We start from the raw sequence: 26,436 nt of genomic DNA, 5'->3' as shown, positions 1-26,436 counted from the left end.
ATAAATTCCATTTCATTATTAATGATTGTATGGCTTCACATGTGATAACACACTTCCCTCTGTGTTCAGATCTGTGATCCACTTTAATACTCAAGGGTGGTAGAGGTAAAGCAGGTAAGATTATCTTCAGTTCTCAGACGAAAAAATTGAGGTTCAGAGTTCAAGTGGCTTGGCAAAGTCACACATGTGCTGTTACACATAAAGCTATACGAGAATGGAGTGAAGGGGTGACCAAACATTTCCAGGCAGGAGGTGATCCATAGGACCTATTTAATGTATTAATTGAGTTGTTTCTCATTTGAAGCATCCATTGACTTAAAATTCATGGTCTAAAATCTTTGAAAGAGGTTTGTTCTTAAACACCTGTTTACATGTTGTTTAACAGTCTTCATTTTTCTGAGCAAGTCTTATCTGTAGAGATTCTGTAGCTGGATGGAATTAACATGGATTCTGATTTTGAAGAGACGGAAATAATGATGGAGATTTGAGTTACTCTTGTTTATTAATTAGAAAGCTAAGTTTGGTCCCATCTTTGTACTTTGCTGCCTGTCATCTCTTAAAGCCATGGTTAGAGTCACACTTCACTAGAAATACGACTGCAAATCTGTTTCCTCTTTGCAGCCTGTGCAAGGCTTTGATTATGCCAAGCAACACCTGGGACAGCAAGGGGCAGATGAGGAGGTCATCCCTGTGACTCAGGAGACGGTGGTTCTCCCACTGCCCATTAGAGATGCTCCTCAGGAAAGAGACGTCGCTCAGGATGGAAGCACCATCAAGACCGCCAAATCCACTGAAACCAGGAAGAGGTAGGCACGGGGCCGACTTCTGCCTCTCTGTGTCAGCAGGAGAGTAACTGATGATGAGAAACACTGATGCCCTCAAGTTAATTCCACAGTTCTCTTTAAAAATTCCCCTTCATGCTCATTTTGAATATTTGAAAAGAGACTAGAGGAGATGATGAGAATCACAATACCTGCCTAGCCTGGGCTACCCTTTGTAAGGTTTTATGTCTCTGATAACCACAACAGCAGAGATTTAGTTCTTATATTTACTATAGCAAATTTAGCACTGATGTCACACTTATATTTTAAACTTATATTAAAAGCAGTGCCTTTGATTCAGTATAGTTGTATTTTATCTGGGAATTTCTCAATAGGGGTTTCTGATTTCAGTCAAAACCATATGTTTATACTATAAGCAGAGCACTTTGAAGACATCCCTTTAGGACTATGAAAATGTGTAAGATTGATTTGTGACCCCAGGAGTCTCATGATGGAGGAGGCAGAGAGATAAATAACTGGAATACTGAGGATGAGGTGTCGGTGCCTGCATTGGAGACTGCAGGCTGTAGTAAAGACAGGAGGAAGAACTTAATTCTGAAAGGGAAAACCTCGTGGAGAAGGTTATCCTTTAGCTGAGCCTTGAAAAGTGAGTGGGATCTGAATAGATGGGAAGATATAAGGGCATCCAGTCTAAAAAGAGTGGGGAGAGAAGAAGGACAGGTATGTTCTCTAAATGGTGAGTGTCCCCAGAGTTTAGAGTTCATAGTGACTGGGTGTAGTGAAGAATGAAACCAGAAGATAAATTAAAATTTTGGAAAGTCTTGACTGCTTGGCTGAGGCATCTGACCTTTATTATCTAGGCAACGGGGAGCCACTGAAAGGTCTTTTGGAAGAGAATGATGTTAGCCTATATGTTAGAAGGATACTTTGATGGCAATGTGGATGAGATATGGGAGAGGTTAGTTTAGAGGCCAAGAGACTCATTGTAAGCACTTTGCAATAGCCTTATAAAGAGGTAATGAACCCTATGGCAAGCCCCGTTGGCTGGCTAAACCAACATGCGTTGCCAACTCCCTTCTTCCTTGTTGCCTGAGACCACTGTGGAGACTGAAAAAACTACATCATCCATGTCTCCTTCCTTTCTCCCCTCCTTTTATCTAACATGTGTATTGATCATTTGCTGTTTATCAGGCACTGGGGATATTGCTGTGAACAAGACAAAGTTGCTATTCTCAGGCAGCTTACAATCTGGTGAGGAGAGATAGATAATAAACAAATAGAGAAACAGGTAAAGTCTATCTATTTCTGAATCAGGTGGTGATGAGTACAAAGAAGAAAACCAAAGCACAGTTAAGGGATAGAGAAATGGAGAAGGAGACATAGTGCTATTTTAGCTAGGAAGCTAGGGAAGACTTATTTGATAAAATGACATTTGAGAAAGACCTGATTGAAATGAGGTATAAACCACGAGGTTATCGGCAGGAGGAATGTACCAAGCAGATGGAACAGTTTGTGCATCGCCCAGAGGAGGGAACTTCTCGACCTGCTTAAAGAAAAGCAGGATCAAGGGGGCTGGCATGAACTAGGGAGGAAGTGGTGGCAGATGAGTCTGGCAAGTTGCTGGAGGTTGATTATGTCAGGCTTTACAGACCAAAGTCAGGACTTGGGATTTTATTGTGAATAAAGATCAGATGTCATTGGGGGGTTTTGAGAAAAGCAATGACATGATGTGGCTTGCAGTTTTATAGGCTCACTTTGGGCTGGGTGCATGGCTCACACCTGTAACCCCAGCACTTTCAGAGGCCAAGGCAGGAGGATCGCTTGAAGCCAGGAGCTTGAGACCAACCTGGGCAACCAAGCAAGACCTCGTCTCTACAAAATTATATAAAAAATATTAGCCAGGTGCAGTGGTGTGTACCTGTAGTCCCAGCTACTGGGGAGGCTGAGGTGAGAGGATGACTTGAGCACAGGAATTCAAGACTTCAGGGAGCTGTGATTGTGCCGCTGCACTCCAGTCTGGATGACAGAGTGAGGGCTTGTCTCAAAATAAAATAAAATTAAAATAAATACAACAGACTCACTTTGGCTGCTGTGTGGCAAACAGACTGTACATCTGGGGAGTAGATGTGGGGAGACCCTTTACAAGGCTACTGCCATGACCTAGGTGAGAGACGATGGTGTCATGGGATGGTGTGAGAAGTGGTTGGAGTTTAGAGATATTTTGAAGGAAGAGCTGAAAAGATTTGCTGATAGATTCTTGTGGAGTGGCAGAAGTGGAGAGGAGTGAATTTGCCATTTATTGTGTTGGGGGATATTGGAGGAGAAGTAGTTTGTAGGGGATGGTCAAGAGTTTGAGTGTGGACATGTTACATTTGAGATGCCTCTTAGGTATATGAGTGGAGATGTTGAGAACTCAGTTAACCTTGAGTCTGGAGTTTAGAGGAGTGGTCCAGGGTAGAAATATAAATGTAGGAGTGGTCAGTGTGTAATTACTCTATGAGACTGGGAAGGATCACCTGGGAGAGTACAGATAGAGAGAAGAAAAGATCCAAGAACTGAACCCTGGAACATTGTCATGATTAGAGGTCCAGAAGATGGGGAAGGATCAACAAAGAAAAAGGAATAGTGTCAGGAAGAAGGGCATGAGAAGAACAAAGAGAGAGTAAGATCCAAGAAGCCAAGAGAAGGAAGTAATTTGAGAAGGAAGGAGGGATCATCTGTATCAGTTATCCACATTTTGTACTGGAATCAAGCAACAAGACTGCATATTTTCTTCCAAGAACTCTTGGTACCTCAGAAAGAGGTACAGAGGAACAGAGGGTTGGATTTCAGCTTGTGTAGGAAAGAAGGTTGGGGCATATGGATTAGTTATCTATTGCTCCATAGCAAACCACTCCAAAGCTTAATAACTTCCAACAACCATTTTTTTTTAGCTCATTATTTTGGTGGGTCTGCACATTGGGCTGAGCTCAGCTGGATGGTTCTTCTGGTCTCAGCTAGGCTTGGCTGACCTTAGCTGGGCCTGCTTATGCATCTCCAGTCAGGTGACAGATCAGCTGGGCTGACTTGTTGATACTAATCTTACCAGGAATACCCCAGGTAGCAAGGGCCTTTGTTCATATGGTTTCTCATCCTCTAGCAGGCTAGTCCTGGCTTTCTCGCAATGTGGTTGCAGGGCAGCAAGAAAAACAAAAAACACCCAAAGCATAAGCATTTCTCAAATCTTTGCTTGTGTCACGGTTGCTACTGTCCTCTTGGATAAAGCAAGTCTTATGGTAGAGTCCAGACTCAGCATGAGAGAAGACTACCCAAAGCTTGTTGACAGAGATGTACAAACAAATTAGGACCAAGAGATGTACAAACAAATTAGGACCATTACTGCAATCATGCACCCAACATGAGAGAGCATAAGCAGGGCACAGCTGAAATGTACAGAGAAGCAATAGATGATTTACCTGAATTAACTTGCAAGTAGTATTACCTACAGCTATTATTCTCATCATGATCTTTGCCAAATACAACCAAGGCTTATTAATAACTTATTTATCACCTATTTAGAGGACACTGAAAATAAATAGTGTTACTAAAATTAGGATATGAACATAGTACTTTCAGGAAGAATAAAAATTATTTTTCACCCATTCTAGTTGAATAATTTAAATTGTGTAAAGTTTTCCTTAAATTTTTTTAGAATAAGCACTTCTTGGATTAGCAAGGAATCTACCCTTGCTAATCAATTACCCCCAAATTTTTAATAAGAAATATTAACGGGTAAAACAAATACAGATGAAGGAGATAACATCTATATTCCTGAAGGATTTCTATATTTGCTTCATAATTTTTTCTTTTTCGAGACAAGAGTCTCATTCTGTTGCCCAGGCTGGAGTGCAGTGGCAAGATCTCAGTTTACTGCAACCTCTGTCTCCCGGGTTCAAGCAATTCCCCTGCCTTAGCCTCCCGAGTAGCTGGGATTACAGGCATGTGCCACCATGCCTGGCTAATTTTTGTATTGTTTTGGTAGCGATGGAGTTTCATCATGTTGGCCAGGCTGGTCTCGAACTCCTGACCTCAAGTGATCTGCCCACCTTGGCCTCCCAAAATGCTGGGATTACAAGCATGAGCCACCATGCCCAGCCACTTTCATAATTTTAGCATAAAAATATAATTTTACTAAGGGCTGGTTAGATCATTGCCAAAGCTGTAAGAGAAACCTCCTCTCTGTTGAAGTCCAGCTGACACACGGGAGTCTCTGATCATTTGAAAAGATTTTCAAAACATCAAAGTCAAGAGAAAACCCGTTATGAATCTTATGTTTCTGGCTTCCCCATCTTGCCATATCATTTTTCTCATTCCTGCTAGGTAAAGACTGCCTTCCCTCTCAGAATGGGTCTGTTAGATGATCCAAGAAGTTTCTCAAGTGAAAACCAGGAGAAACCGGTGGTTTGACAGTTATTAAGATACCTCAATTTTTATGAATTATTTTAGCACTGAACTCTGAGGGTTCAGTCACTTCCAGACAGCCAGATGGGTGTTCTGGGTCCTTTTCCTCCAGTGTAGGGTCTTGTTGAGGCTATTTTGTTGATGTATGACTGAGATTGTTGGGCCAGGATGGAGAATCAACCATTTACAGCTGTTTGCAAAGGGCACTTCAGTGTAGTGATTGGCTGTGATTCATGCCTTGTTCGGCAGTTGATTAATCCTCAACACGAGAATCTTCTTCCCAGCTCCATGTCCTCAGAATGGGGACTGTTGCATTCAGTAGCCTCAAACTGCAGCCTCGCAGGTGACACTTTCTTGCTTTCAAAAACACTTTTGTTATTGTCATGTGAGTAGACACGCATGCACAAACACACAGGCACAAATCTCACTCTATTTTTGAACAGAAGTTTTAAATGATGACTCCCTGTAAACATGTCTATAAACAGAAGCAAAGAGTAAAGCAGAGTTGGGTTTTGCTGCAGAAATTTGCTCATTAACACCTTTCCTTGGAGTGAGAGGAGCAGCCAGAAAATTGTTTCAGGATCAAATGAGGGAAAGGGTATGAAAATGCTACAAAAACCATTCAGGCCAGGCTCGGTGGCTCATGCTTGTAATGCCAGCACTTTGGGAGGCCGAGGCAGATGCGTCACTTGGGGTCAGGAGTTTGAGATCAGCCTGGGCAACATGATGAAACCCCAGCTCTACTAAAAATACTAAAAAGTTAGCCTGGCATGGCGGCGGGCGCCTGTAATCCCAGCTACTCTGATGGCTGAGGCAGGAGAACCGCTCGAACTCAGGAAACGGAGGTTGCAGTGAGCCAAGATTGCACCACTGCACTCCAGGCTGGGTGACAGATCAAGAATCTCAAAAAATCAATCAATCAATGATTCAGTATTTTGTGAATGTGAAATAGGTTATAAAAAGCCTTTTCCTTTCCTATTTTTTTTGGATGCAAATTAAAGACTTTTGTCCCAGTGCCGCCAGTTGGGAGAGCAGGTGCCATTCACCAGAAGAGTCCAGAAACAATCTAGGGGTGTGTGTCTTTTATGTTTGGGTGTTTGCACACCCAGCACTCAGCAATCAAATAGCTGTTGGGTAAATAAAATAACATATATTCAACAAGTTAGTACCGATCCTTGTTTTCACAGACTACATTCTTTGTATTACTCATTTTATATGATGTTAAAAGGTATTAAGGTGAGAAAGATTGTGACTGAATACATTTGGAAATATTGAGTTAAATGAGACCAGATGAATCTCTCTGTGACAGAACTGATCAGAGCCTTTGATATGCTAAGGTGCATTAGGAATCTCCAAAGAAGGAATATAGTGAGCATTTCCCACATTTAGGGAACTTTGGCGAGGAATGTCCTACTTGGCTTTAGTGTGCCACGGAATGTTCTTGGCAGATGCTGCCTTATCCCATAAATATCCCAACTTTGATTGTTCATGGGTTTTAGGGTATTAACGTGTACAGACTGAGAACTGGAAATTCCCAGGGGAGGCAGAGGGGAGAAGGGAGGAGGAGGGAGAAGGGAGGAGGAGGCAGAGGAGCATCCGGAAGGATACACAGCTTCCAGTTGAGAAGCTGCTCGCCTACTGATCAAGTGCATTTATTCCAGACAATTCTCCATTGTCAGGGATAGACGTCATTATTTTCTAAATCTGGACGATTGACAATAGAAGAACAGAGGCCGCTAGATACCTGCCTCCCACTTGTCTCCCACAGCGGGGAGGCAGTCAGTCTTTATGCTCAGCCGGACCCACGGGCTGGCATGTTCTGAGGCCAGAGGCAGCGTGAGGCTCAGTGGGGGCTCTCCGGATCCCATTCCCCGGCAGAGTTCGAGAAGATGAGAGTCCCGCCCTGAGGAAGGAAAGAAGGCTCTGTGACTTGCCCTGTGTGAAGGGCTGCCTTATCAGGGGTCATTGTATAGGACAGCAAAGGGAAGGTGTTCTGGGATGTGGGAGGAGGGGGAGCCTGGCTTCCAGGGCTGATTCGCCACTTTCCTACTCTGTCCTGGACAACACACTTCACTTCCATGAGCTTCATGTTCCTCACTTGCTAAACAAGGGTGGCAGTCACCAAATCAGTGGCTCATTATAATGATCCATTAGCAGTTTTAAAAGCACTCAGTAAAGTCCTTGGTACACAGTAGGTGATCCTGGTGGGGAGCTCTTGGGGGGCGTGGGGTGCTATCTTAGAGTCTCCACATATCTGTATGTCTGGCACAGAGTGGATGAATGAAACGTATTTCCTGAATGAACAAATAGCTCAAAATCAAAATGTAATTGGGTAGTAGTTGCCACAGTTAGAGAATGTTTGTGTATGTGTGTGTTTGTGTGTGTGTGTGTGTGTGTGTGTGTCTGACAGAGTGAAGCCCCTAGTGATGGGGTATTATGCAAAGAATAAGGCATAGTTGAGTTTTTGCTACAGAAATTTGCTTATTGATGCCTTTCCTTGGAGTGAGAAGAGCAGCCCGAAAACTGAAAATTGAAAACGAAATGTTTTGTAGTCAAAGTCTATGTGGTAAAGACAATAAATAGCTAAAGAGAACCACGTGTGATACATGTCCCTGGAAATTCCCATGTGATGTAAATACTCTGCAACACTATCCAGAGTGCTGGGTATTAAAAAGAGGCTATGCTGCATGGATGCCACCCTTGCCACCATTCCCATAGTCACGGCGGGGTGCTGGTTAATGAAACAGAGATGGGCACCCAGGGCTGCGCTCACTGAACGCTACAGGCTGAGCACTGCAAAACGGACTTCCGAGCAGCCAGCTGCTTAACCCACGCTGTAGTATGGGTGGTTTTGTTTTTTTCTTTTTCTGTATCGTTTCCTCTTTGTCCATTAAACTGGAATGAAAGGCTACAGACATTAAACTGTGCAAATAAAATAACCTTGAGAGGCGGCTGCTCTAGTTGAAACTTACCGTCTCCCCTGTTGCTATGGTTACCTCCAGCAGGTCGCCCAGTGAGAATGGCTCTGTCATCAGCAACGAATCAGGGAAGCCCAGCTCAGGGAGACGCTCACCCCAGAATGTAATGGCACAGCAGAAAGTGACAAAGGAGGAGGCAAGGAAGAGAAATGGTGAGAAGCCTTCCCGCCAAGAACCACCCCCAGCCGCTCCCACGCGTGCCCGCACACACATGCGTGCACACGTGTGCACAAACTCACACAGCCACTGGGCTCTGACCCTCAGTGGTTCTTCCTGTTCTGCCCCACATGGGCCAGGAGTCTGTATGTATCCCTTGGGTTCTCACCTTACCCCTTGTCTGAATTGTCCTGTCTCACTTCCTCCGCCCTGTTCTTATGAAATTGTGCAGTTCCTTAGGAAAAACCTTTTGTGGAATGAACTGATGTTTGCTTAGAGGTTTTTCTAACTCTCTAGTTAGAAATCCTCTAAAATTTATGATTTCTAATCACATGAATTGACGCAATTTCTTGCACGAGTTCCACTAAGGCAGCAGATCTCTGAAATGACTGCTCATCTTGGAGATTCCTCTCATTTTCCTGCCCTGACTCCCCTGATAAGTTTCATGGGTTCAGTCTGTGCCGCTGAGTCCAGATATTGCAACTCCACTTCTCCCAGGAAGAAACTAACCCAAAACAATAAAGGAACAGATCTGTCATCAAAAAAAAAAAGAAAAAGTTTTATGCTTCTGTCTTAATTCTCCAGGGAAGCTGAACTACTTAGTTTCTCACACAGATCTCTCCTTTCCTGTAAGGATTGGCGTTGGGGTTTATCTATCAGTCATCTGAGCACTGTGGAGTGGCATTGTCTATAGATGGCCTCTGTCAACACCATTGTGCAGCTCCCTCTCCTGTTCCCACCTTGGTTCTGACTCTCATCTCCATGTGGCCCTTCTGTGTGTGATTCTGGGTTACTGGGGCCAGAATTCAAGTACCCAGCACTACTGATTTCATATCAGGGAAAAGTCCTTTTGGATTTTAATGGGTTGTAGGTGGAGCCCTACAGAAATGCCAGGTGAAAAGCTAAACCCTCTAGCACCCTGCTTAGCTGCACTTCTCTTTCATAGGAGTTTGTGTAGTGCAGGGACTCTTTCTTGAAGCTAGTGTTGGAATATTTTTTGTTTTCAAATATCACTTTTATTTTTTTTTCCAGACTGAAAAAGGTAAGAGCAGAGAAAAAAAAAGAAATAATGACACAGTGGATTTGTATTCTGTAGGGAAAGTGTGCTCCTTGTTCCCATTTTCAGCTATTATATAAAGCACTTGTTTAAACTGTCATACCTATTTGGTTGTTGAAATTTTGTCTTTCCCTGAATTCTGCATGCCTGTAACACAGAGGCTGTGCTTTCTACATCAGAATTGGGGTGTGACCTGTGGAATTTTCTGAAATATCTGCCCCACCTGGGACCACTAGAAATCCTGCCATCAGCTCTATCAAGTGAGCACGCAGAGTCAGAGGTGCTCTAGATCTTGGGAAGGGGACTTGAATTCAGCAACTTTCTTCTCTTTCTTCCTAGGATGAGGTGCTAACAGAGATGGGTAGAGAGAGTGAGGTGACAGCAGAGACAATGGACAGTGAAGCCATATGGGGAAGGTTGTTTTAACTAAATACTGTGATGGCCATCACCACCTATCCGAGATGGTGCTGCCCACATTCCCAGCTCCACCTACTCCCTCCCCTCCCCCTCCTTCCTTCCTTTCCTTCCTTCCTTTCTTTATATACTTCCTGGAAATTTACAAGGTCAAATCAAAGACTACTCACTCCTCCAGCTGCCCCACTCACCCACCCCAGTCCTCAGAGGACCCCGAATAACTCAATATATGTCTTTCTCTGACCTTTTTACTATGCATATGGCAACACACATGTATCTTTGTTTTTTGTTGTATTGCTTTGTTTTGTTTTATTGAATGGAATCAATGTGCGTATTGTTCTATGCCCTTTTTCTTGCTTTAAACTGTGCCATACGAGGCTCCTCTCTTTATGAATACACATTTGCAAAGTGATGTCTTTTCCCCTTCCCTGCAAATAACCCATAGAAGATGAGAGAGTGGGGCTGGTTCCTGACCCCATCACTTCCCACTTAGCTGGTGAAATTCTGGCCTGCTCTAGATGTCCCTGCTGACCTTGCCCATTTCTGCTTGTCTGCCCTCTCCACCTGCCTCTTTATTCTATTTAGGTCACTTTGATTATTTAAATATAAGGCTTAGAAATAAAACAGGTGGGTGCATGAATAAAATGCAATTACTATGCCAGGTTGAGGTTTTTGCTCATTTGCTCTATTAAAAAGCCATCCTTCCGGGGTTAGAGTGCTTGCTTGGTTGTACTTTTTTTTTTTTTTTTTTTTTTTTTTTTTTTGAGACGGAGTCTCGCTCTTTCACCCAGGCTGGAGTGCAGTGGCGCGATCTCGGCTCACTGCAGGCTCCGCCCCCCGGGGTTCACGCCATTCTCCTGCCTCAGCCTCCCGCGTAGCTGGGACTACAGGCGCCTGCCACCTCGCCGGGCTAATTTTTTGTATTTTTAGTAGAGACGGGGTTTCACCGTGTTAGCCAGGATGGTCTCGATCTCCTGACCTCGTGATCCGCCCGCCTCGGCCTCCCAAAGTGCTGGGATTACAGGCGTGAGCCACCACGCCTGGCCGGTTGTACTTTATTTTTGCCAAAAGTAAACCCAGTGAATTTGGGGGGCTGGTTGCTTCTGTTTCACTACAGGTTTCTATTCTGTAAGGTTTTAGGTTTGAAATCTTCCAATAGAAACAATAGAACCAACTTGTCTCATGTAAAACTCAACAGACATCAGAATTTTAGGATAGACCTTTATGAAAACCTACACTTGTTTTTTTATCAGAGGGTTCCATTTTATCATAATCCTAGGTTAGAGTTTACCAATAAAATCAATAGTGTATTTTATTGCATTGGAAGATGAATCAAAGGAAGGAAGGAAGAAAATAACATTGAATGGAATTGTGGAATTGTGGATAAAACAAAAAAGTATATTTTCGGCTGGGCGCGGTGGCTCACGCCTGTAATCCTAGCACTTTGGGAGGCCGAGGTGGGAGGATCATGAGGTCGGGAGATCAAGACCATCCTGGCTAACATGGTGAAACCCTGTCTCTACTAAAAATACAAAAATTAGCCAGGTGTGGTGGCGGGCACTTGTAGTCCCAGCTACTTGGGAGGCTGAGGCAGGAGAATGGCATGAACCCAGGAGGCGGAGGTCGCGGTGAGCCGAGATCACGCCACTGCACTTTAGCCTGGGCGACAGAGTGAGACTCCATCTCAAAAAAAAAAAAAAAAAAGTATATTTTCATCACCTTGCCAGCTTGCAAAAAGTATTGAGGACTTTTTGTGTGCATGTGGCCTCTGAGAATCAATTATTCTGTTGATATGGAATATTCAAATACTGTTGTCTTATGGCTTATTTCTCATAGAGGCTTAAGTTACTAAGGTTAATAAATGTTAAATGTAGCAGGCTGTTATTCTAAAACTGTTCTTGTTTTCCATCAGGTTTGTTACATCTGTAGCTTCCAATATTTTTCTTTTATGTAAAAAAGAACTTTAAGAGGAAAAGACACTATTCTGCTAGCCAGATGGCTGGCATAGGTCCTTATAGCTCAGTGGCCACATCAGTTACCATCGCTGCAGTTTTAGAGTCTGTTTCATAATGATGCTTACATGTAAGTGGGAAAGTCAGACATGAGGGCTAGGATTTTGAAAGCAAAAAGAGTTTGGTGCTCTCTAAACCAAATAGACATTTGAATTTCTGAGCTAATTTCTAAACATGGAAAATATGTTTAATAGGAAAGAGTTAAAAGTAAGTTCAAGATTTTTGAAAATAATACATATCTTTGCATCTTAAGTCATTTGGAAGCAAACAACCACCTGCCTGAACCCTTTAAAGTATGCCCCCTTCCTTTATGTCACTGAGAGAATTCACTGGTAGGGCTCAGAACCTATTAATAATCAAACTTCACCTGTCTAAGGTATGGGGCAGGGGAGGCAGGCAAAGAATTAGAGAGTTTAGAGGATGAATTACTAATTTCTTAGGAGCTCTTTATGGGGCATCTGGAATTAAAACATCAGGGAAGATTTCTCAGAGATACTAGCTCAAAAACACAGCTTCAGTTATTCTTTCGTTGCCATCCTGATGAAGTGAAACTTGCTTTTTATCTGATAAATAACACTAGAGAATAATAATGCTATTGTAGATTGTCTGAGCTTTAATGAAATTTTCAGAAAAAGCTTGTGTTGGTTAAGAACACTTTCTGCCTCAAATGGGAGAGGGAGGCACTCCCCCATGGCAGTTCAGACATGAAGAAATGAAATCTCTCTGTCCAACCTGATTTACTGAAATTAAAAACAACAGTAAAAACAAGGCATAACCAGATACGAGATAAATATTCAGTGGCATTTACTGTGATGTGATGCTACGCTAAGACACTTGCAGTTTCACTGTGGCCCCTCCCCTAAGCATTCTCCCATGCTTTTTCTTTAGGGACTAATCATGCATTAAAAATCCTCATGAACCTGCTGTGTTCATATCACATTTTGATGCATTAATATTTAATGTCTTTTAATGTATTTGCCTATAAAGTCTTTTTTAGGGGAAGGATAACTAATTATTTTTCTCTTCAAAAGCTAGAGGAATTGTGCAAATCTGAATAAAAGTTTTTTTGAAAGACTGAAAAATAACTATAGCTGGTACAATTCCCAAGGTGTCATTTTCCTGTCCCATTAGTGCTATGCTGCCCACCTTACCCCGTTCAGTTTGGGGAGTGAGGGTGTCACCACCCAGAAGCGATAGAAATGCTAAGTGCCATCTCTTCACTCTCTGATGGGTTGAGTGATAGCATGACTTTAACTTCTACTTGGTTACCTGTTCTGCAGGTACTAACAGCATCTCCTTTTCCAAGCAAGGGAAATTGAGTCATTCATTTCTTCACTCACAACAAATCCTTATTGAAGGCCAACTACATGTGAGACACTGTTAAAAGCAATAGGCATTAGTCTTTAAAAAGATGGGCAAGAATGGAGCTTCTACTCTAGGGAAAGGGGTGAGGGTACACTGTAAGTCAGTACAACATATCAGTAGTGGTAACCATTGTGAAGAAAATAGGACAGGGTAATGAAGGGATTAGATTGTTGGTTAAGGAAAGTCATTTTTAAGCTGCAACTTGAAAAGCAAGAGAGAACTGGGCATATAGAGATCTGGGAAAAGGGCATTCTGAGCAGAGGGAATAGCTAGTGCAAAATTCCTGAGATGGGAACGAGCCTGATGTGTTCAAGAAGGCCACTGTGGGCCAGGTGCGATGGCTCATGCCTGTAATCCCAGCACTTTGGGAGGCCAAGGTGGGTGGATCACCTGAGGTCAGGAGTTCAAGACCAGCCTGGCCAACATGGTGAAACCCCGTCTCTACTAAAAATACAAAAATTAGCTGGGCATGATGGCGGGGCCTGTAATCCCAGCTACTCGGGAGGCTGAGGCAGGAGAATCCCTTGAACCCAGGAGGCGGAGGTTGCAGTGAGCCGAAATCGTGCCATTGCACTCCAGCCTAGGCAACAAGAGCGAGACTCCATCAAAAAAAAAAAAAAAGAAAAAAGAAAAAAGAAGACCACTGTGGCTGAAGCAGAGCAGATGAGGGGAGAGGGAGTAAATGAGTTCAGCAAGGGGGCCAGCATTAGACTGACAGGACCTTGGTGGGAAGACCTTGGTTTTATTCTGAGAGAGATGAAGCCTTCAGAGGGTTCTGGTCAGGGGAAGAATGCCATCTGGTTACCTTCTGGAAAGTTTATCCATCCTGGTTACTGGTGGAATATGTATTTTTAGGGATAGAGGGAGAAGAGGGAAAGCTCAGAGGTGGAAGATTGTTTAGAAGGTCTGTAAGTTATCTATTGCCATGTAACAAATTACCCCAGCACCTAGCAACCTGAAATTTATTATCTACATTTATTATCTCATATAATATCTGTGGGTAAGGAATTTAGGACTGGTTTAGCTGGGTCAATCTGGCTAAGGGTCTCATGAGGTCATAATCCAGATGGCCTGAGCTGTCATCTAGTCTTAACTGGCAAAAACCAGTAGATGTTGGCATGGATATGGTGAAAAGGGAACACTTATACACTGCTGGTGAGAATGTAAATTAGTACAAGGCCTATGGAAAACAGTACAGAGATTCCTTAAAGAACTAAAAGTAGATCTACTAATTGATCCAGCAATCAATCCCACTCCTGGGTATCTACCCAAAGGAAAAGAAGTATTATATGAAAAAAGACACTTGTACATGCGTGTTTATAGCAGCACAGTTCACAATTGCAAAGATATGGTACCAACCTAAGTGCCCATCGACCAATAAAGAAAATGTAATATGTATACACCATGGAATACACTACTCAGCCATAAGAAGGAATGAAATAATGTCTTTTGCAGCAACTTGGATGGAGCTGGAGGCCATTATTCTAAGTGAAGTAACTCAGGAATGGAAAACCAAATACTGTATATTCTCACTCATAAGTGGGAGCTAAGCTATGAGGACACAAAGACACACAGAGTGATATAATGGACTTTGGGGATAGAGGAGAGGGTGAGAGGGGAGTGAGGGATAAAAGACTACATATTGGGTACAGTGTACACTACTTAGGTGACGGGTGCACTAAAATCTCAGAATTTACCACTATAGAATTCATCTGTGTAACCAAAAATCACTTGTACCCCAAAAGCTATTGAAGTTTAAAAAAGAGAAAAATGAAAATAAAAAATAAAGTCTTGACTGGGGCTTGCAGGATGGTCACTCATGGCTCTTGACAGGGGGCTCGAGATACTTGCCGCTGGCTTTTTTTTTTTTTTTTTAGTATTTTTTTTTTTTATTATTATTACACTTCAGGTATTAGGGTACAAGTGCACAATGTGCAGGTTTGTTACATATGTATCCATGTGCCATGTTGATTTCCTGCACCCATTAACTCGTCATTTAGCATTAGGTATATCTCCTAATGCTGTCCCTCCCCCCTCCCCCCTCCCCCCACCCCACAACAGTCCCCGGAGTGTGATGTTCCCCTTCCTGTGTCCATGAGTTCTCATTGTTCAGTTCCCACCTATGAGTGAGAACATGCGGTGTTTGGTTTTTTGTCCTTGCGATAGTTTACTGAGAATGATGTTTTCCAGTTTCATCCATGTCCCTACAAAGGACATGAGCTCATCATTTTTTATGGCTGCATAGTATTCCATGGTGCATATGTGCCACATTTTCTTAATCCAGTCTATCGTTGTTGGACATTTGGGTTGGTTCCGAGTCTTTGCTATTGTGAATAGTGCTGCAATAAACATACGTGTGCATGTGTCTTTATAGCAGCATGATTTATAGTCCTTTGGGTATATACCCAGTAATGGGATGGCTGGGTCAAATGGTATTTCTAGTTCCAGACCCCTGAGGAATCGCCACACTGACTTCCACAATGGTTGAACTAGTTTACAGTCCCACCAACAGTGTAAAAGTGTTCCTATTTCTCCACATCCTCTCCAGCACCTGTTGTTTCCTGACTTTTTAATGATGGCCATTCTAACTGGTGTGAGATGGTATCTCATTGTGGTTTTGATTTGCATTTCTCTGATGGCCAGTGATGATGAGCATTTTTTCACGTGTTTTTTGGCTGCATAGATGTCTTCTTTTGAGAAGTGTCTGTTCATGTCCTTTGCCCAGTTGTTGATGGGGTTGTTTGTTTTTTTCTTGTAAATTTGTTTGAGTTCATTGTAGATTCTGGATATTAGCCCTTTGTCAGATGAGTAGGTTGCAAAAATTTTCTCCCATTCTGTAGGTTGCTTGTTCACTCTGATGGTAGTTTCTTTTGCTGTGCAGAAGCTCTTTAGTTTAATTAGATCCCATTTGTCAATGTTGGCTTTTGTTGCCATTGCTTTTGGTGTTTTAGACATGAAGTCCTTGCCCACGCCTATGTCCTGAATGGTATTGCCTAGGTTTTCTTCTAGGGTTTTTATGGTTTTAGGTCTAACATGTAAGTCTTTGATCCATCTTGAATTAATTTTTGTGTAAGGTGTAAGGAAGGGATCCAGTTGCAGCTTTCTACATATGGCTAGCCAGTTTTCCCAGCACCATTTATTAAATAGGGAATCCTTTCCCCATTTCTTGTTTTTGTCAGGTTTGTCAAAGATCAGATAGTTGTAGATCTGCAGCATTATTTCTGAGGGCTCTGTTCTGTTCCATTGATCTACGTCTCTGTTGTGGTACCAGTACCATGCTGTTTTGGTTACTGTAGCCTTGTAGTATAGTTTGAAGTCAGGTAGCGTGATGCCTCCAGCTTTGTTCTTTTGGCTTAGGATTGACTTGGCGATGCGGGCTCTTTTTTGGTTCCATATGAACTTTAAAGTAGTTTTTTCCAATTCTGTGAAGAAAGTCATTGGTAGCTTGATGGGGATGGCATTGAATCTATAAATTACCTTGGGCAGTATGGCCATTTTCACGATATTGATTCTTCCAACCCATGAGCATGGAATGTTCTTCCATTTGTTTGTATCCTCTTTTATTTCATTGAGCAGTGGTTTGTAGTTCTCCTTGAAGAGGTCCTTCACATCCCTTGTAAGTTGGATTCCTAGGTATTTTATTCTCTTTGAAGCAATTGTGAATGGGAGTTCACTCATGATTTGGCTCTCTGTTTGTCTGTGATTGGTGTACAAGAATGCTTGTGATTTTTGTACGTTGATTTTGTATCCTGGGACTTTGCTGAAGTTGCTAATCAGCTTAAGGAGATTTTGGGCTGAGACAGTGGGGTTTTCTAGATATACCATCATGTCATCTGCAAACAGGGACAATTTGACTTCCTCTTTTCCTAATTGAATACCCTTTATTTCCTTCTCCTGCCTGATTGCCCTGGCCAGAACTTCCAGCACTTTGTTGAATAGGAGTGGTGAGAGAGGGCATCCCTGTCTTGTGCCAGTTTTCAAAGGGAATGCTTCCAGTTTTTGCCCATTCAGTATGATATCGGCTGTGGGTTTGTCATAGATAGCTCTTATTATTTTGAGATACATCCCATCAATACCTAATTTATTGAGAGTTTTTAGCATGAAGGGTTGTTGAATTTTGTCAAAGGCCTTTTCTGCATCTATTGAGATAATCATGTGGTTTTTGCCTTTGGTTCTGTTTATATGCTGGATTACATTTATTGATTTGCGTATGTTGAACCAGCCTTGCATCCCAGGGATGAAACCCACTTGATCATGGTGTATAAGCTTTTTGATGTGCTGCTGGATTCGGTTTGCCAGTATTTTATTGAGGATTTTTGCATCAATGTTCATCAAGGATATTGGTCTGAAATTCTCTTTTTTGGTTATGTCTCTGCCAGGCTTTGGTATCAGGACGATGCTGGCCTCATAAAATGTGTTAGGGAGGATTCCCTCTTTTTCTATCGATTGGAATAGTTTCAGAAAGAATGGTACCAGTTCCTCCTTGTACCTCTGGTAGAATTCGGCTGTGAATCCATCAGGTCCTGGACTCTTTTTGGTTGGTAAGCTACTGATTATTGCCACAATTTCAGAGCCTGTTATTGGTCTATTCAGAGATTCAACTTCTTCCTGGTTTAGTCTTGGGAGGGTGTATTTGTCAAGGAACTTATCCATTTCTTCTAGATTTTCTGGTTTATTTGCATAGAGGTGTTTGTAGTATTCTCTGATGGTAGATTGTATTTCTGTGGGATCGGTGGTGGTATCCCCTTTTTCATTTTTTATTGCATCTATTTGATTCTTCTCTCTTTTCTTCTTTATTAGTCTTGCTAGTAGTCTATCAATTTTGTTGATCTTTTCGAAAAACCAGCTCCTGGATTCATTAATTTTTTGAAGGGTTTTTTGTGTCTCTATTTCCTTCAGTTCTGCTCTGATTTTAGTTATTTCTAGTCTTCTGCTAGCTTTTGAATGTGTTTGCTCTTGCTTTTCTAGTTCTTTTAATTGTGATGTTAGGGTGTCAATTTTGGATCTTTCCTGCTTTCTCTTGTGGGCATTTAGTGCTATAAATTTCCCTCTACACACTGCTTTGAATGTGTCCCAGAGATTCTGGTATGTTGTGTCTTTGTTCTCGTTGGTTTCAAAGAACATCTTTATTTCTGCCTTCATTTCATTATGTACCCAATAGTCATTCAGGAGCACGTTGTTCAGTTTCCATGTGGTTGAGCGGTTTTGAGTGAGTTTCTTAATCGTGAGTTCTAGTTTGATTGCACTGTGGTCTGAGAGACAGTTTGTTATAATTTCTGTTCTTTTACATTTGCTGAGGAGAGCTTTACTTCCAACTATGTGGTCAATTTTGGAATAGGTGTGGTGTGGTGCTGAAAAAAATGTATATTCTGTTGATTTGGGGTGGAGAGTTCTGTAGATGTCTATTAGGTCCACTTTGTGCAGAGCTGAGTTCAATTCCTGGATATCCTTGTTAAGTTTCTGTCTCGTTGATCTGTCTAATGTTGACAGTGGGGTGTTAAAATCTCCCATTATTATTGTGTGGGAGTTTAAGTCCCTTTGTAGGTCTCTCAGGACTTGCTTTATGAATCTGGGTGCTCCTGTGTTGGGTGCATATATATTTAGGATAGTTAGCTCCTCTTGTTGAATTGATCCCTTTACCATTATGTAATGGCCTTCTTTGTCTCTTTTGATCTTTGTTGGTTTAAAGTCTATTTTATCAGAGACTAGGATTGCAACCCCTGCCTTTTTTTGTTTTCCATTTGCTTGATAGATCTTCCTCCATCCCTTTATTTTGAGTCTATGTGTGTCTCTGCACGTGAGATGGGTTTCCTGAATACAGCACACTGATGGGTCTTGACTCCTTATCCAGTTTGCCAATCTGTGTCTTTTAATTGGAGCATTTAGCCCATTTACATTTAAAGTTAATATTGTTATGTGTGAGTCTGATCCTGTCATTATGATATTAGTTGGTTATTTTGCTCGTTAGTTGATGCAGTTTCTTCCTAGCCTCGATGGTCTTTACAATTTGGCATGTTTTTGCAGGGGCTGGTACCAGTTGTTCCTTTCCATGTTTAGTGCTTCCTTCAGGAGCTCTTTTAGGGCAGGCCTGGTGGTGACAAAATCACTCAGCATTTGCTTCTCTGTAAAGTGTTTTATTTCTCCTTCACTTATGAAGCTTAGTTTGGCTGGATATGAAATTCTGGGTTGAAAATTCTTTTCTTTAAGAATGTTGCATATCGGCCCCCACTCTCTTCTGGCTTGTAGAGTTTCTGCCGAGAGATCAGCTGTTACTCTGATGGGCTTCCCTTTGTGGGTAACCCGACCTTTCTCTCTGGCTGCCCTTAACATTTTTTCCTTCATTTCAACTTTGGTGAAGCTGACAATTATGTGTCTTGGAGTTGCTCTTCTCGAGGAGTATCTTTGTGGCGTTCTCTGTATTTCCTGAATCTGAATGTTGGCCTGCCTTGCTAGATTGGGGAAGTTCTCCTGGATAATATCTTGCAGAGTGTTTTCCAACTTGGTTCCATTCTCCCCGTCATTTTCAGGTACACCAATCAGATGTAGGTTTGGTCTTTTCACATAGTCCCAAATTTCTTGGAGGCTTTGTTCGTTTCTTTTTATTCTTTTTTCTCTAAACTTCCCTTCTCGCTTCATTTCATTCATTTCATCTTCCATCAGCGATACCCTTTCTTCCAGTTGATCGCATCGGCTACTGAGGCTTCTGCAATCTTCACGTAGTTCTCGATACTTGGCTTTCAGCTCCAGCAGCTCCTTTAAGCCCTTCTCTCCATTGGTTATTCTAGTTATCCATTCGTCTAATTTTTTTTCAAAGTTTTTAACTTCTTTGCTATTGTTTTGAATTTCCTCCTGTAGCTCGGAGTAGTTTGATCATCTGAAGCCTTCTGCTCTCAACTCATCAAAGTCATTCTCCGTCCAGCTTTGTTCCGTTGCTGGTGAGGAACTGTGTTCCTTTGGAGGAGGAGAGGTGCTCTGCTTTTTAGAGTTTCCAGTTTTTCTGCTCTGTTTTTTCCTCATCTTTGTGGTTTTATCTACTTTTGGTCTCTGATGATGGTGATGTACAGATGGGTTTTTGGTGTGGATGTCCTTTCTGTTTGTTAGTTTTCCTTCTACCAGACAGGAACCTCAGCTGCAGGTCTGTTGGAGTTTGCTAGAGGTCCACTCCAGACCCTGTTTGGCTGGGTGTCAGCAGCGGTGGCTGCAGAACAGCAGATTTTCGTGAGACCACAAATTCAGCTGTCTGATAGTTCCTCTGGAAGTTTTGTGTCAGAGGAGTACCTGGCCGAGTGAGGTGTCAGTCTGTCCCTACTGGGGGGTGCCTCCCAGTTAGGCTGCTCGGGGGTCATGGACCCACTTTAGGAGGCAGTCTGTCCATTCTCAGATCTGCAGCTGTGTGCTGGGAGAACCACTACTCTCTTCAAAGCTGTCAGTCAGACAGGGACATTTAAGTCTGCAGAGGTTCCTGCTGAATTTTTGTTTGTCTGTGCCCTGCTCCCAGAGGTGGATCCTACAGAGGCAGGCAGGCCTCCTTGAGCTGTGGTGGGCTCCACCCAGTTCGAGCTTCCTGGCTGCTTTGTTTACCTAAGCAAGCCTGGGCTATGGCGGGTGCCCCTCCCCCAGCCTCGCTGCCACCTTGCAGTTTGATCTCAGACTGCTGTGCTAGCAATCAGCGAGACTCCGTGGGCATAGGACCCTCCGAGCCAGGTGCGGGACACAATCTCCTGGTGTGCCGTTTTCCAGGCCCATTGGAAAAGCGCAGTATTAGGGTGGGACTGACCGGATTTTCCAGGTGCCGTCTGTTACCCCTTTCTTTGACTAGTTAAGGGAACTCCCCGACCCCTTGCGCTTCCCGAGCGAGGCAATGCCTCGCCCTGCTTCGGCTCGCGCACAGTGCGCTGCACCGACTGTCCTGCACCCACTGTTTGGCACTCCCTAGTGAGATGAACCCGGTACCTCAAACGGAAATGCAGAAATCAGCGGTCTCCTGTGTTGCTCAGGCTGGGAGCTGGAGACCGGAGCTGTTCCTATTCGGCCATCTTGGCTCCACCCCCCAGTTTTCTTTAGAGTAAATGATCAGAGAGAGGGCAAGGTGGAAGCCATGATTTTTTTTTTTTTTTTTTACGACTAAGCCTTTGGAAGTAACACATTGTCATTTTTGCAGTTTCCTGTTGGTTACACAGGTCAGTCCTATTCATCCTGGGTATGAATATCAGGAGGTGAGAATTCTTAGGAGCCACCTTATTGGCTGGCTTTCATAGATGGCTTGTATAGCATGTGTCCAGGTGGCAGATAATGGTGGCCAGGCCAGAGCTGCCCAGCAAAACTACACTCTAAAAATATAGATGCATCTGGTAACACATTCAAATAGAGATTTTCCTCTGTCATTGGCTGCTTGGTGGCCTGCTATTTGCAAATCAGCCCACAGAACTTAAAAAAAAAAAATCCAATTATAACCCATTGTTAGACTCTGAAGTGTTTCAGCCACTTTGTAAAAATAACAATTTACTTGGCTTAATTTGACAAATCTTCTGTGATTATGATAAGTGACAGAATGGTGCAAACTATGTGTTTCTCAATAATTTAAATAACATCCCAATCTCTCAAGCAGACAGGAGGAAAGATGAATACACTGCTATTACATTCATGTTTTATATAACACCTCTTTTGCTCCTAAATTGTCTACTGGTTTAGTTGTTTGAATAGGCTTAATGTATCTCTTGCCTAGCCATGCTCAATAAGCTGTCATTCTTGTAGTTACTTAATGGGAATATGCTTTAAGAACAAGTAAATCAGCAAGATACCAGGGGCCCTGGAACTTCTGTCAGCTTAGTTACGGAAGCTCAAGGCCGACTGGTGTCTTTTAGCAATTGCAGCAGAATTATCTGTCAGAAGGGAGGATTAATTTAACAGAGCATAGGTAGAAATCCTTCTACTTAATTAGGGGAGTTGTCTGTAGCTTCAAATTAGTTTCTCTGGCGGAATTTTCATAGCTTTCTTTTATTTTAAACAAATAAACCAAAACCCAAATCACTGGGGAAGCAACCTTCAGAAGAGGGAAAAAAAAAAAAAGTGTCAGCCACTATAACTGTGGTTTGTTGACCAAGAAAGACTTGTTACTTTAACATCTTGTAAAGATTGGTAGCATTGGCGGCTGAGCCTGAACTGAATGCTGTTAGTCTGAGGATTGTCAGATTTTAAGGATAGATACAAGGTTTGGCCAAACTCACTTTTCTCACTTCCAACTCAAACATAGAGAAAGAAGTTACTTTTTAATTTTTTTCAACTGTATTATGTCATAGTTTTGAAAGAATGGTTCTTACTGTTTAAATTCAAACCTCTACAGTTCTTTCCTACCCATTGATAAGGCAATGGAGGGATAAATCATACAGATCTTAAATTTAAAGGAAAACCGCTAGCAGTAGCGAGCCCCTGGCACAGAAGCAGATGCTGTCGTTTCTGAGGTTGTTTTGAGTAAAGTAATGTCCTTAGGCTGTGAGTCTCACATAAATTCTCCTGGGGTCACACAGCTCCCCAACATCATAAAATCGATGTGTTTATGTTGTGCTTCAGTGCCAGCGAGTGATGAAGAGGAGGGAGCAGTTCTATTTGACAACTCCAGCAAGGTAGCCGCTGAACCCTTTGACACATCTTCTGGGTCTGTGCAGCTCATTGCCATAAAACCCACAGCCCTCCCAATGGTGCCCCCCACCTCGGACAGGAGCCAGGAGTCATCAGCAGCCCTCAACGGCGAGGTAAGTGCCTGGAGACCCAGGGCAGGAGATGGTCCGGCCAGACGTGGGAAATTCGGACGAAGGAACAACACCTGTGAATACTGCGTGCAGATTGTGCCTAGGGCCGTATAGGTCATTTTTTCCTCTGCATGTACCAGGCCTCTGCAGAATGAATCAGGACACAAGTCACCAAAATGAGTTTGTTGGGTGGTGTTTTTTTTTTTTTTTTTTTTTTTTTTGAGACGGAGTCTCACTCTGTCGCCCAGGCTGGAGTGCAGTGGCGCAATCTCGGCTCACTGCAAGCTCCGCCTCCCGGGTTCACGCCATTCTCCTGCCTCAGCCTCTCCGAGTAGCTGGGACTACAGGCGCCCGCCACCACGCCCGGCTAATTTTTTGTATTTTTAGTAGAGACGGGGTTTCACCGGGGTGGTGTTTTCAGAGCACTTCCTATGTTCATTAAAAGCCCAGAGGTAACTTTTAAAAAAATGTGATTATGAAGAGAAGCATCAGGCGTTCTGCCCCCCGACTCCCTCACACACACAGCCTTTTGCCTTTCTTGGCGACACTCCTAAACTGCCCATTGTGGGATGTTGCTTGTAGTGGGGATGGAAGGGGCTTGAATTGAGAGGGAACCAGGGAAGATAACGTCATATGGACAGGGATGTGGGCCACTCTGGGGACTTTGAAATGATGTTTATTCCTTTGAGCAAACTTGAAACAACTCATTGGCTGCTTCCAGAAAGCTATCAATGGATATCATGATGTTAATCAACTTTCCTAAGAGTCTGAAAAAAAATTGTAACACTCACCATGGAGTGATGATTCCATAAAAGAAAATCAGATAGATAGATAGATAGATAGATAGATAGATAGATAGATAGATAGATGCCAGAAGTTAGGTAAAAATTATCTGCGTTTCCTTCGTCTTCGGCAGCAGAATGGCCAGTGGATTGCAAATGTTTATGAACTTTAAGAAGATGCATTTGGACCCTACATGTGAACATTTACATTGCATGAGTGCCCAAGCATGTGCACACACATGCTCTTAATTTTTCTCTGTTCCTAAGCTGTCAGGTTGGTTGTTAATTTCATTTGTTTATACCCAGCTATTTTTACCTGTAACAGGTGGGAGACTTCCAAAGTTTTAAAGTCTTTTTCCCACCACACCTCAAGGAACATGCTATGGCCCTATAAAACCAGGTATTGTAAATATGCAGCATCTGGGCCACCTATAAAAGCATTTTACAAACCCGACTCAGGAAGCAACTCTTGTTTTCTGGGCAGAAAGACTGAGATGGCCTAAAGATGTGATGGGTAAACCTTCATTGATTTAAAAAAAATAACTGGTTGTGGACGTACAGTGCACTTCTCTTTCAACCTCTTCATTTTTTAAACCAAGAAGCTGAAGCTTGAGGGGTCCAGTGGCTTGTTCAAAGTCACACAGCAGGTTATGGTGACAGCCTTGAGGTTGAGGTCTCCTGACTTCCTGTCCAGTGCACCTTTCCTCTCTTTTACTTACTACAGCCTATCAGAGAATAATAGCATTGTGCTTAAAAAAGTATGGATTCTCAAGCCATGCCTCTGGGGTTTGAACCTCAGATCTTTTACTTACTGTGTGACCTTGAGCATGTTAGTTCATTTCTCTGTGCCTCAGTATCGCCATTTATAAAATAAGGCTGCTGTGAAGATCAAATTGTTTAATATATGTAAAGTGTTTAGAGTAGTGCCTGGCATACAATAAGCACTTTGATGATGATGATGATATTATTATTACTATTGTTGTTATCACCACCCATTAGACAGCCAATGAAGAAAGATCACGTACTTTATGCCCCTTGGCTCTACAATTTGAGAATCTGGATGTCTTCTCAAAACCAGTCACAGCCACTGAATTTTCTCTTGGGCACAATTCTGCCACCAGACATGCAAACCCCATAATTAGAGGCCTCTGAGGTTGACACTAATGCATTGATAACTGCTGTTGATTTGGACCCTCTGCTCAGTTATGGATACATGTGATGGCCACTAGGCCTGGATCTTTTCATCCCAGCTTAATGATGTGAATGTCATAGAGACAGATTCCAAATCTGGGATAGATTCAATTTATCACTCCATTTTCCTCCCAGGCCCATCACCTTGTCAAAGAAGGAGAGCAAATCAGCATCTTCCTTGTCCAGAAATGGATGCTGTATTTTGGTAGTTAAAGGAATAGACCTTGCTGGCATTTGGATTGGAAGAGAGCCCTGAACTGTTCTCTGTAATTTGCTGCCTTGTGGAGCCTGACACAGATTGTCTTGTAATTTTCTTCCTCCTCCTATTATGGGTGGCTGGTTTAAATGAAGAAAGCACAACCCAGAAGCCATACGTTTTTCTTTTTTTTTTTTTTTTTTTTTTTTTTTGAGACGGAGTCTTGCTCTGTCACCCAGGCTGGAGTGCAGTGGCGCGATCTCGGCTCACTGCAGTCTCCGCCCCCCCCGGGGTTCACACCATTCTCCTGCCTCAGCCTCCCGAGTAGCTGGGACTACAGGCGCCCGCCACCTCGCGTGGCTAATTTTTTGTATTTTTAGTGGAGACGGGGTTTCACCGTGTTAGCTAGGGTGGTCTCGATCTCCTGACCTAGTGATCCACCCGCCTCGGCCTCCCTAAGTGCTGGGATTACAGGCGTGAGCCACTGCGCCCGGCCTCACGTTTTTCTTTTGTAAATTACATGACATTCTTTTAAAGATTATTTTTAAGAAAACATAATAAAAACAGAAAGTTCGGAAATGTTGGTGTGACATTCTCATCATTTGTTATTTATTTAGCACAGTCACCTGCTTATATCTCCAACAGTTTGCAAGGTACATTAGCCACGTTCCCTTCTGAAAGACCAGACTGCCTTTGCCCTGTAGGGCAGGACCTGGTTCGTGTTAGTGGCCATACGAGGCTTCAAAATTACATATCTCCCAAGAAAGGCATGGATTTACAAAAACATGCTGTCAGATGCTGGTTGACAGTGTGGAAAGGCGTTGGGAGCGGCTGCTTCCCCTTCCACCCTGTCCATCCCAACTCAGCCTCTTCAGGAACTTGCTATCTTATCTAGCTGGACACCAGCTGAAGGGCAGCGAAGGCCACTGGGTTCCCCAGGACCGGAGCTAGACTCAGGGCACTGAGAACTGGCGGAGGCACCCACACAGAGGAACCAAAAGGGTGTAGGCATAATTAAGGCTGAGCCACATTGCTAAGAGCATAGAGTCAGGCCTAGGCCTGAACAGAGACAGGACAGACTAGGGAGAAGGAGGCCTTGGAGGAAGGTCTCAGGTGATTCAGGTGAGTGCCAGGCTCCACAGCATCTGTAGTCTACTGTTGTGGGCTTGTCTCAGAATGGGATGCAGGTGGGTCTGGCTAGCTCAGAGGCCCAGAGGTGATGCCTGTGATGGCTTTTTAGAAGTGATAACCTCCTGGTGAAAGTCTCCCACCTGCCGACCACACTGGGTCAGGTGTGGGCCTGAGACTGTCTCT

At 43.1% G+C, this 26,436-nt stretch overlaps 1 protein-coding gene across 15 annotated transcripts in view; it reads left to right on the top strand.

The window, feature by feature from the left end:
• The window catches only part of KIAA1549L (KIAA1549 like), a 315,005-nt gene that overhangs the window by 223,967 nt on the left and 64,602 nt on the right, over positions 1-26,436 (top strand). For 13 of the 15 annotated variants that reach the window (XM_055281967.2, XM_055281965.2, XM_055281968.2 and 10 more), the window contains 3 exons: positions 622-806; positions 8,225-8,352; positions 22,775-22,956. In XM_055281967.2, the coding sequence (XP_055137942.1) occupies positions 622-806; positions 8,225-8,352; positions 22,775-22,956 (495 nt within the window). Of the gene's footprint in view, positions 1-621; positions 807-8,224; positions 8,353-22,774; positions 22,957-25,061; positions 26,426-26,436 lie in introns of those variants that run through there. The other 2 variants (XM_063641013.1, XM_055281966.2) reach the window with 2 other exon arrangements.

Source organism: Symphalangus syndactylus, chromosome 6 (assembly GCF_028878055.3).
Source record: "Symphalangus syndactylus isolate Jambi chromosome 6, NHGRI_mSymSyn1-v2.1_pri, whole genome shotgun sequence".
In the NCBI taxonomy this organism is placed as follows: Eukaryota; Metazoa; Chordata; class Mammalia; order Primates; family Hylobatidae; genus Symphalangus; species Symphalangus syndactylus.
Note: the sequence above shows the minus strand (reverse complement) of the source record. Positions and strands in the feature narration are given on the sequence as shown.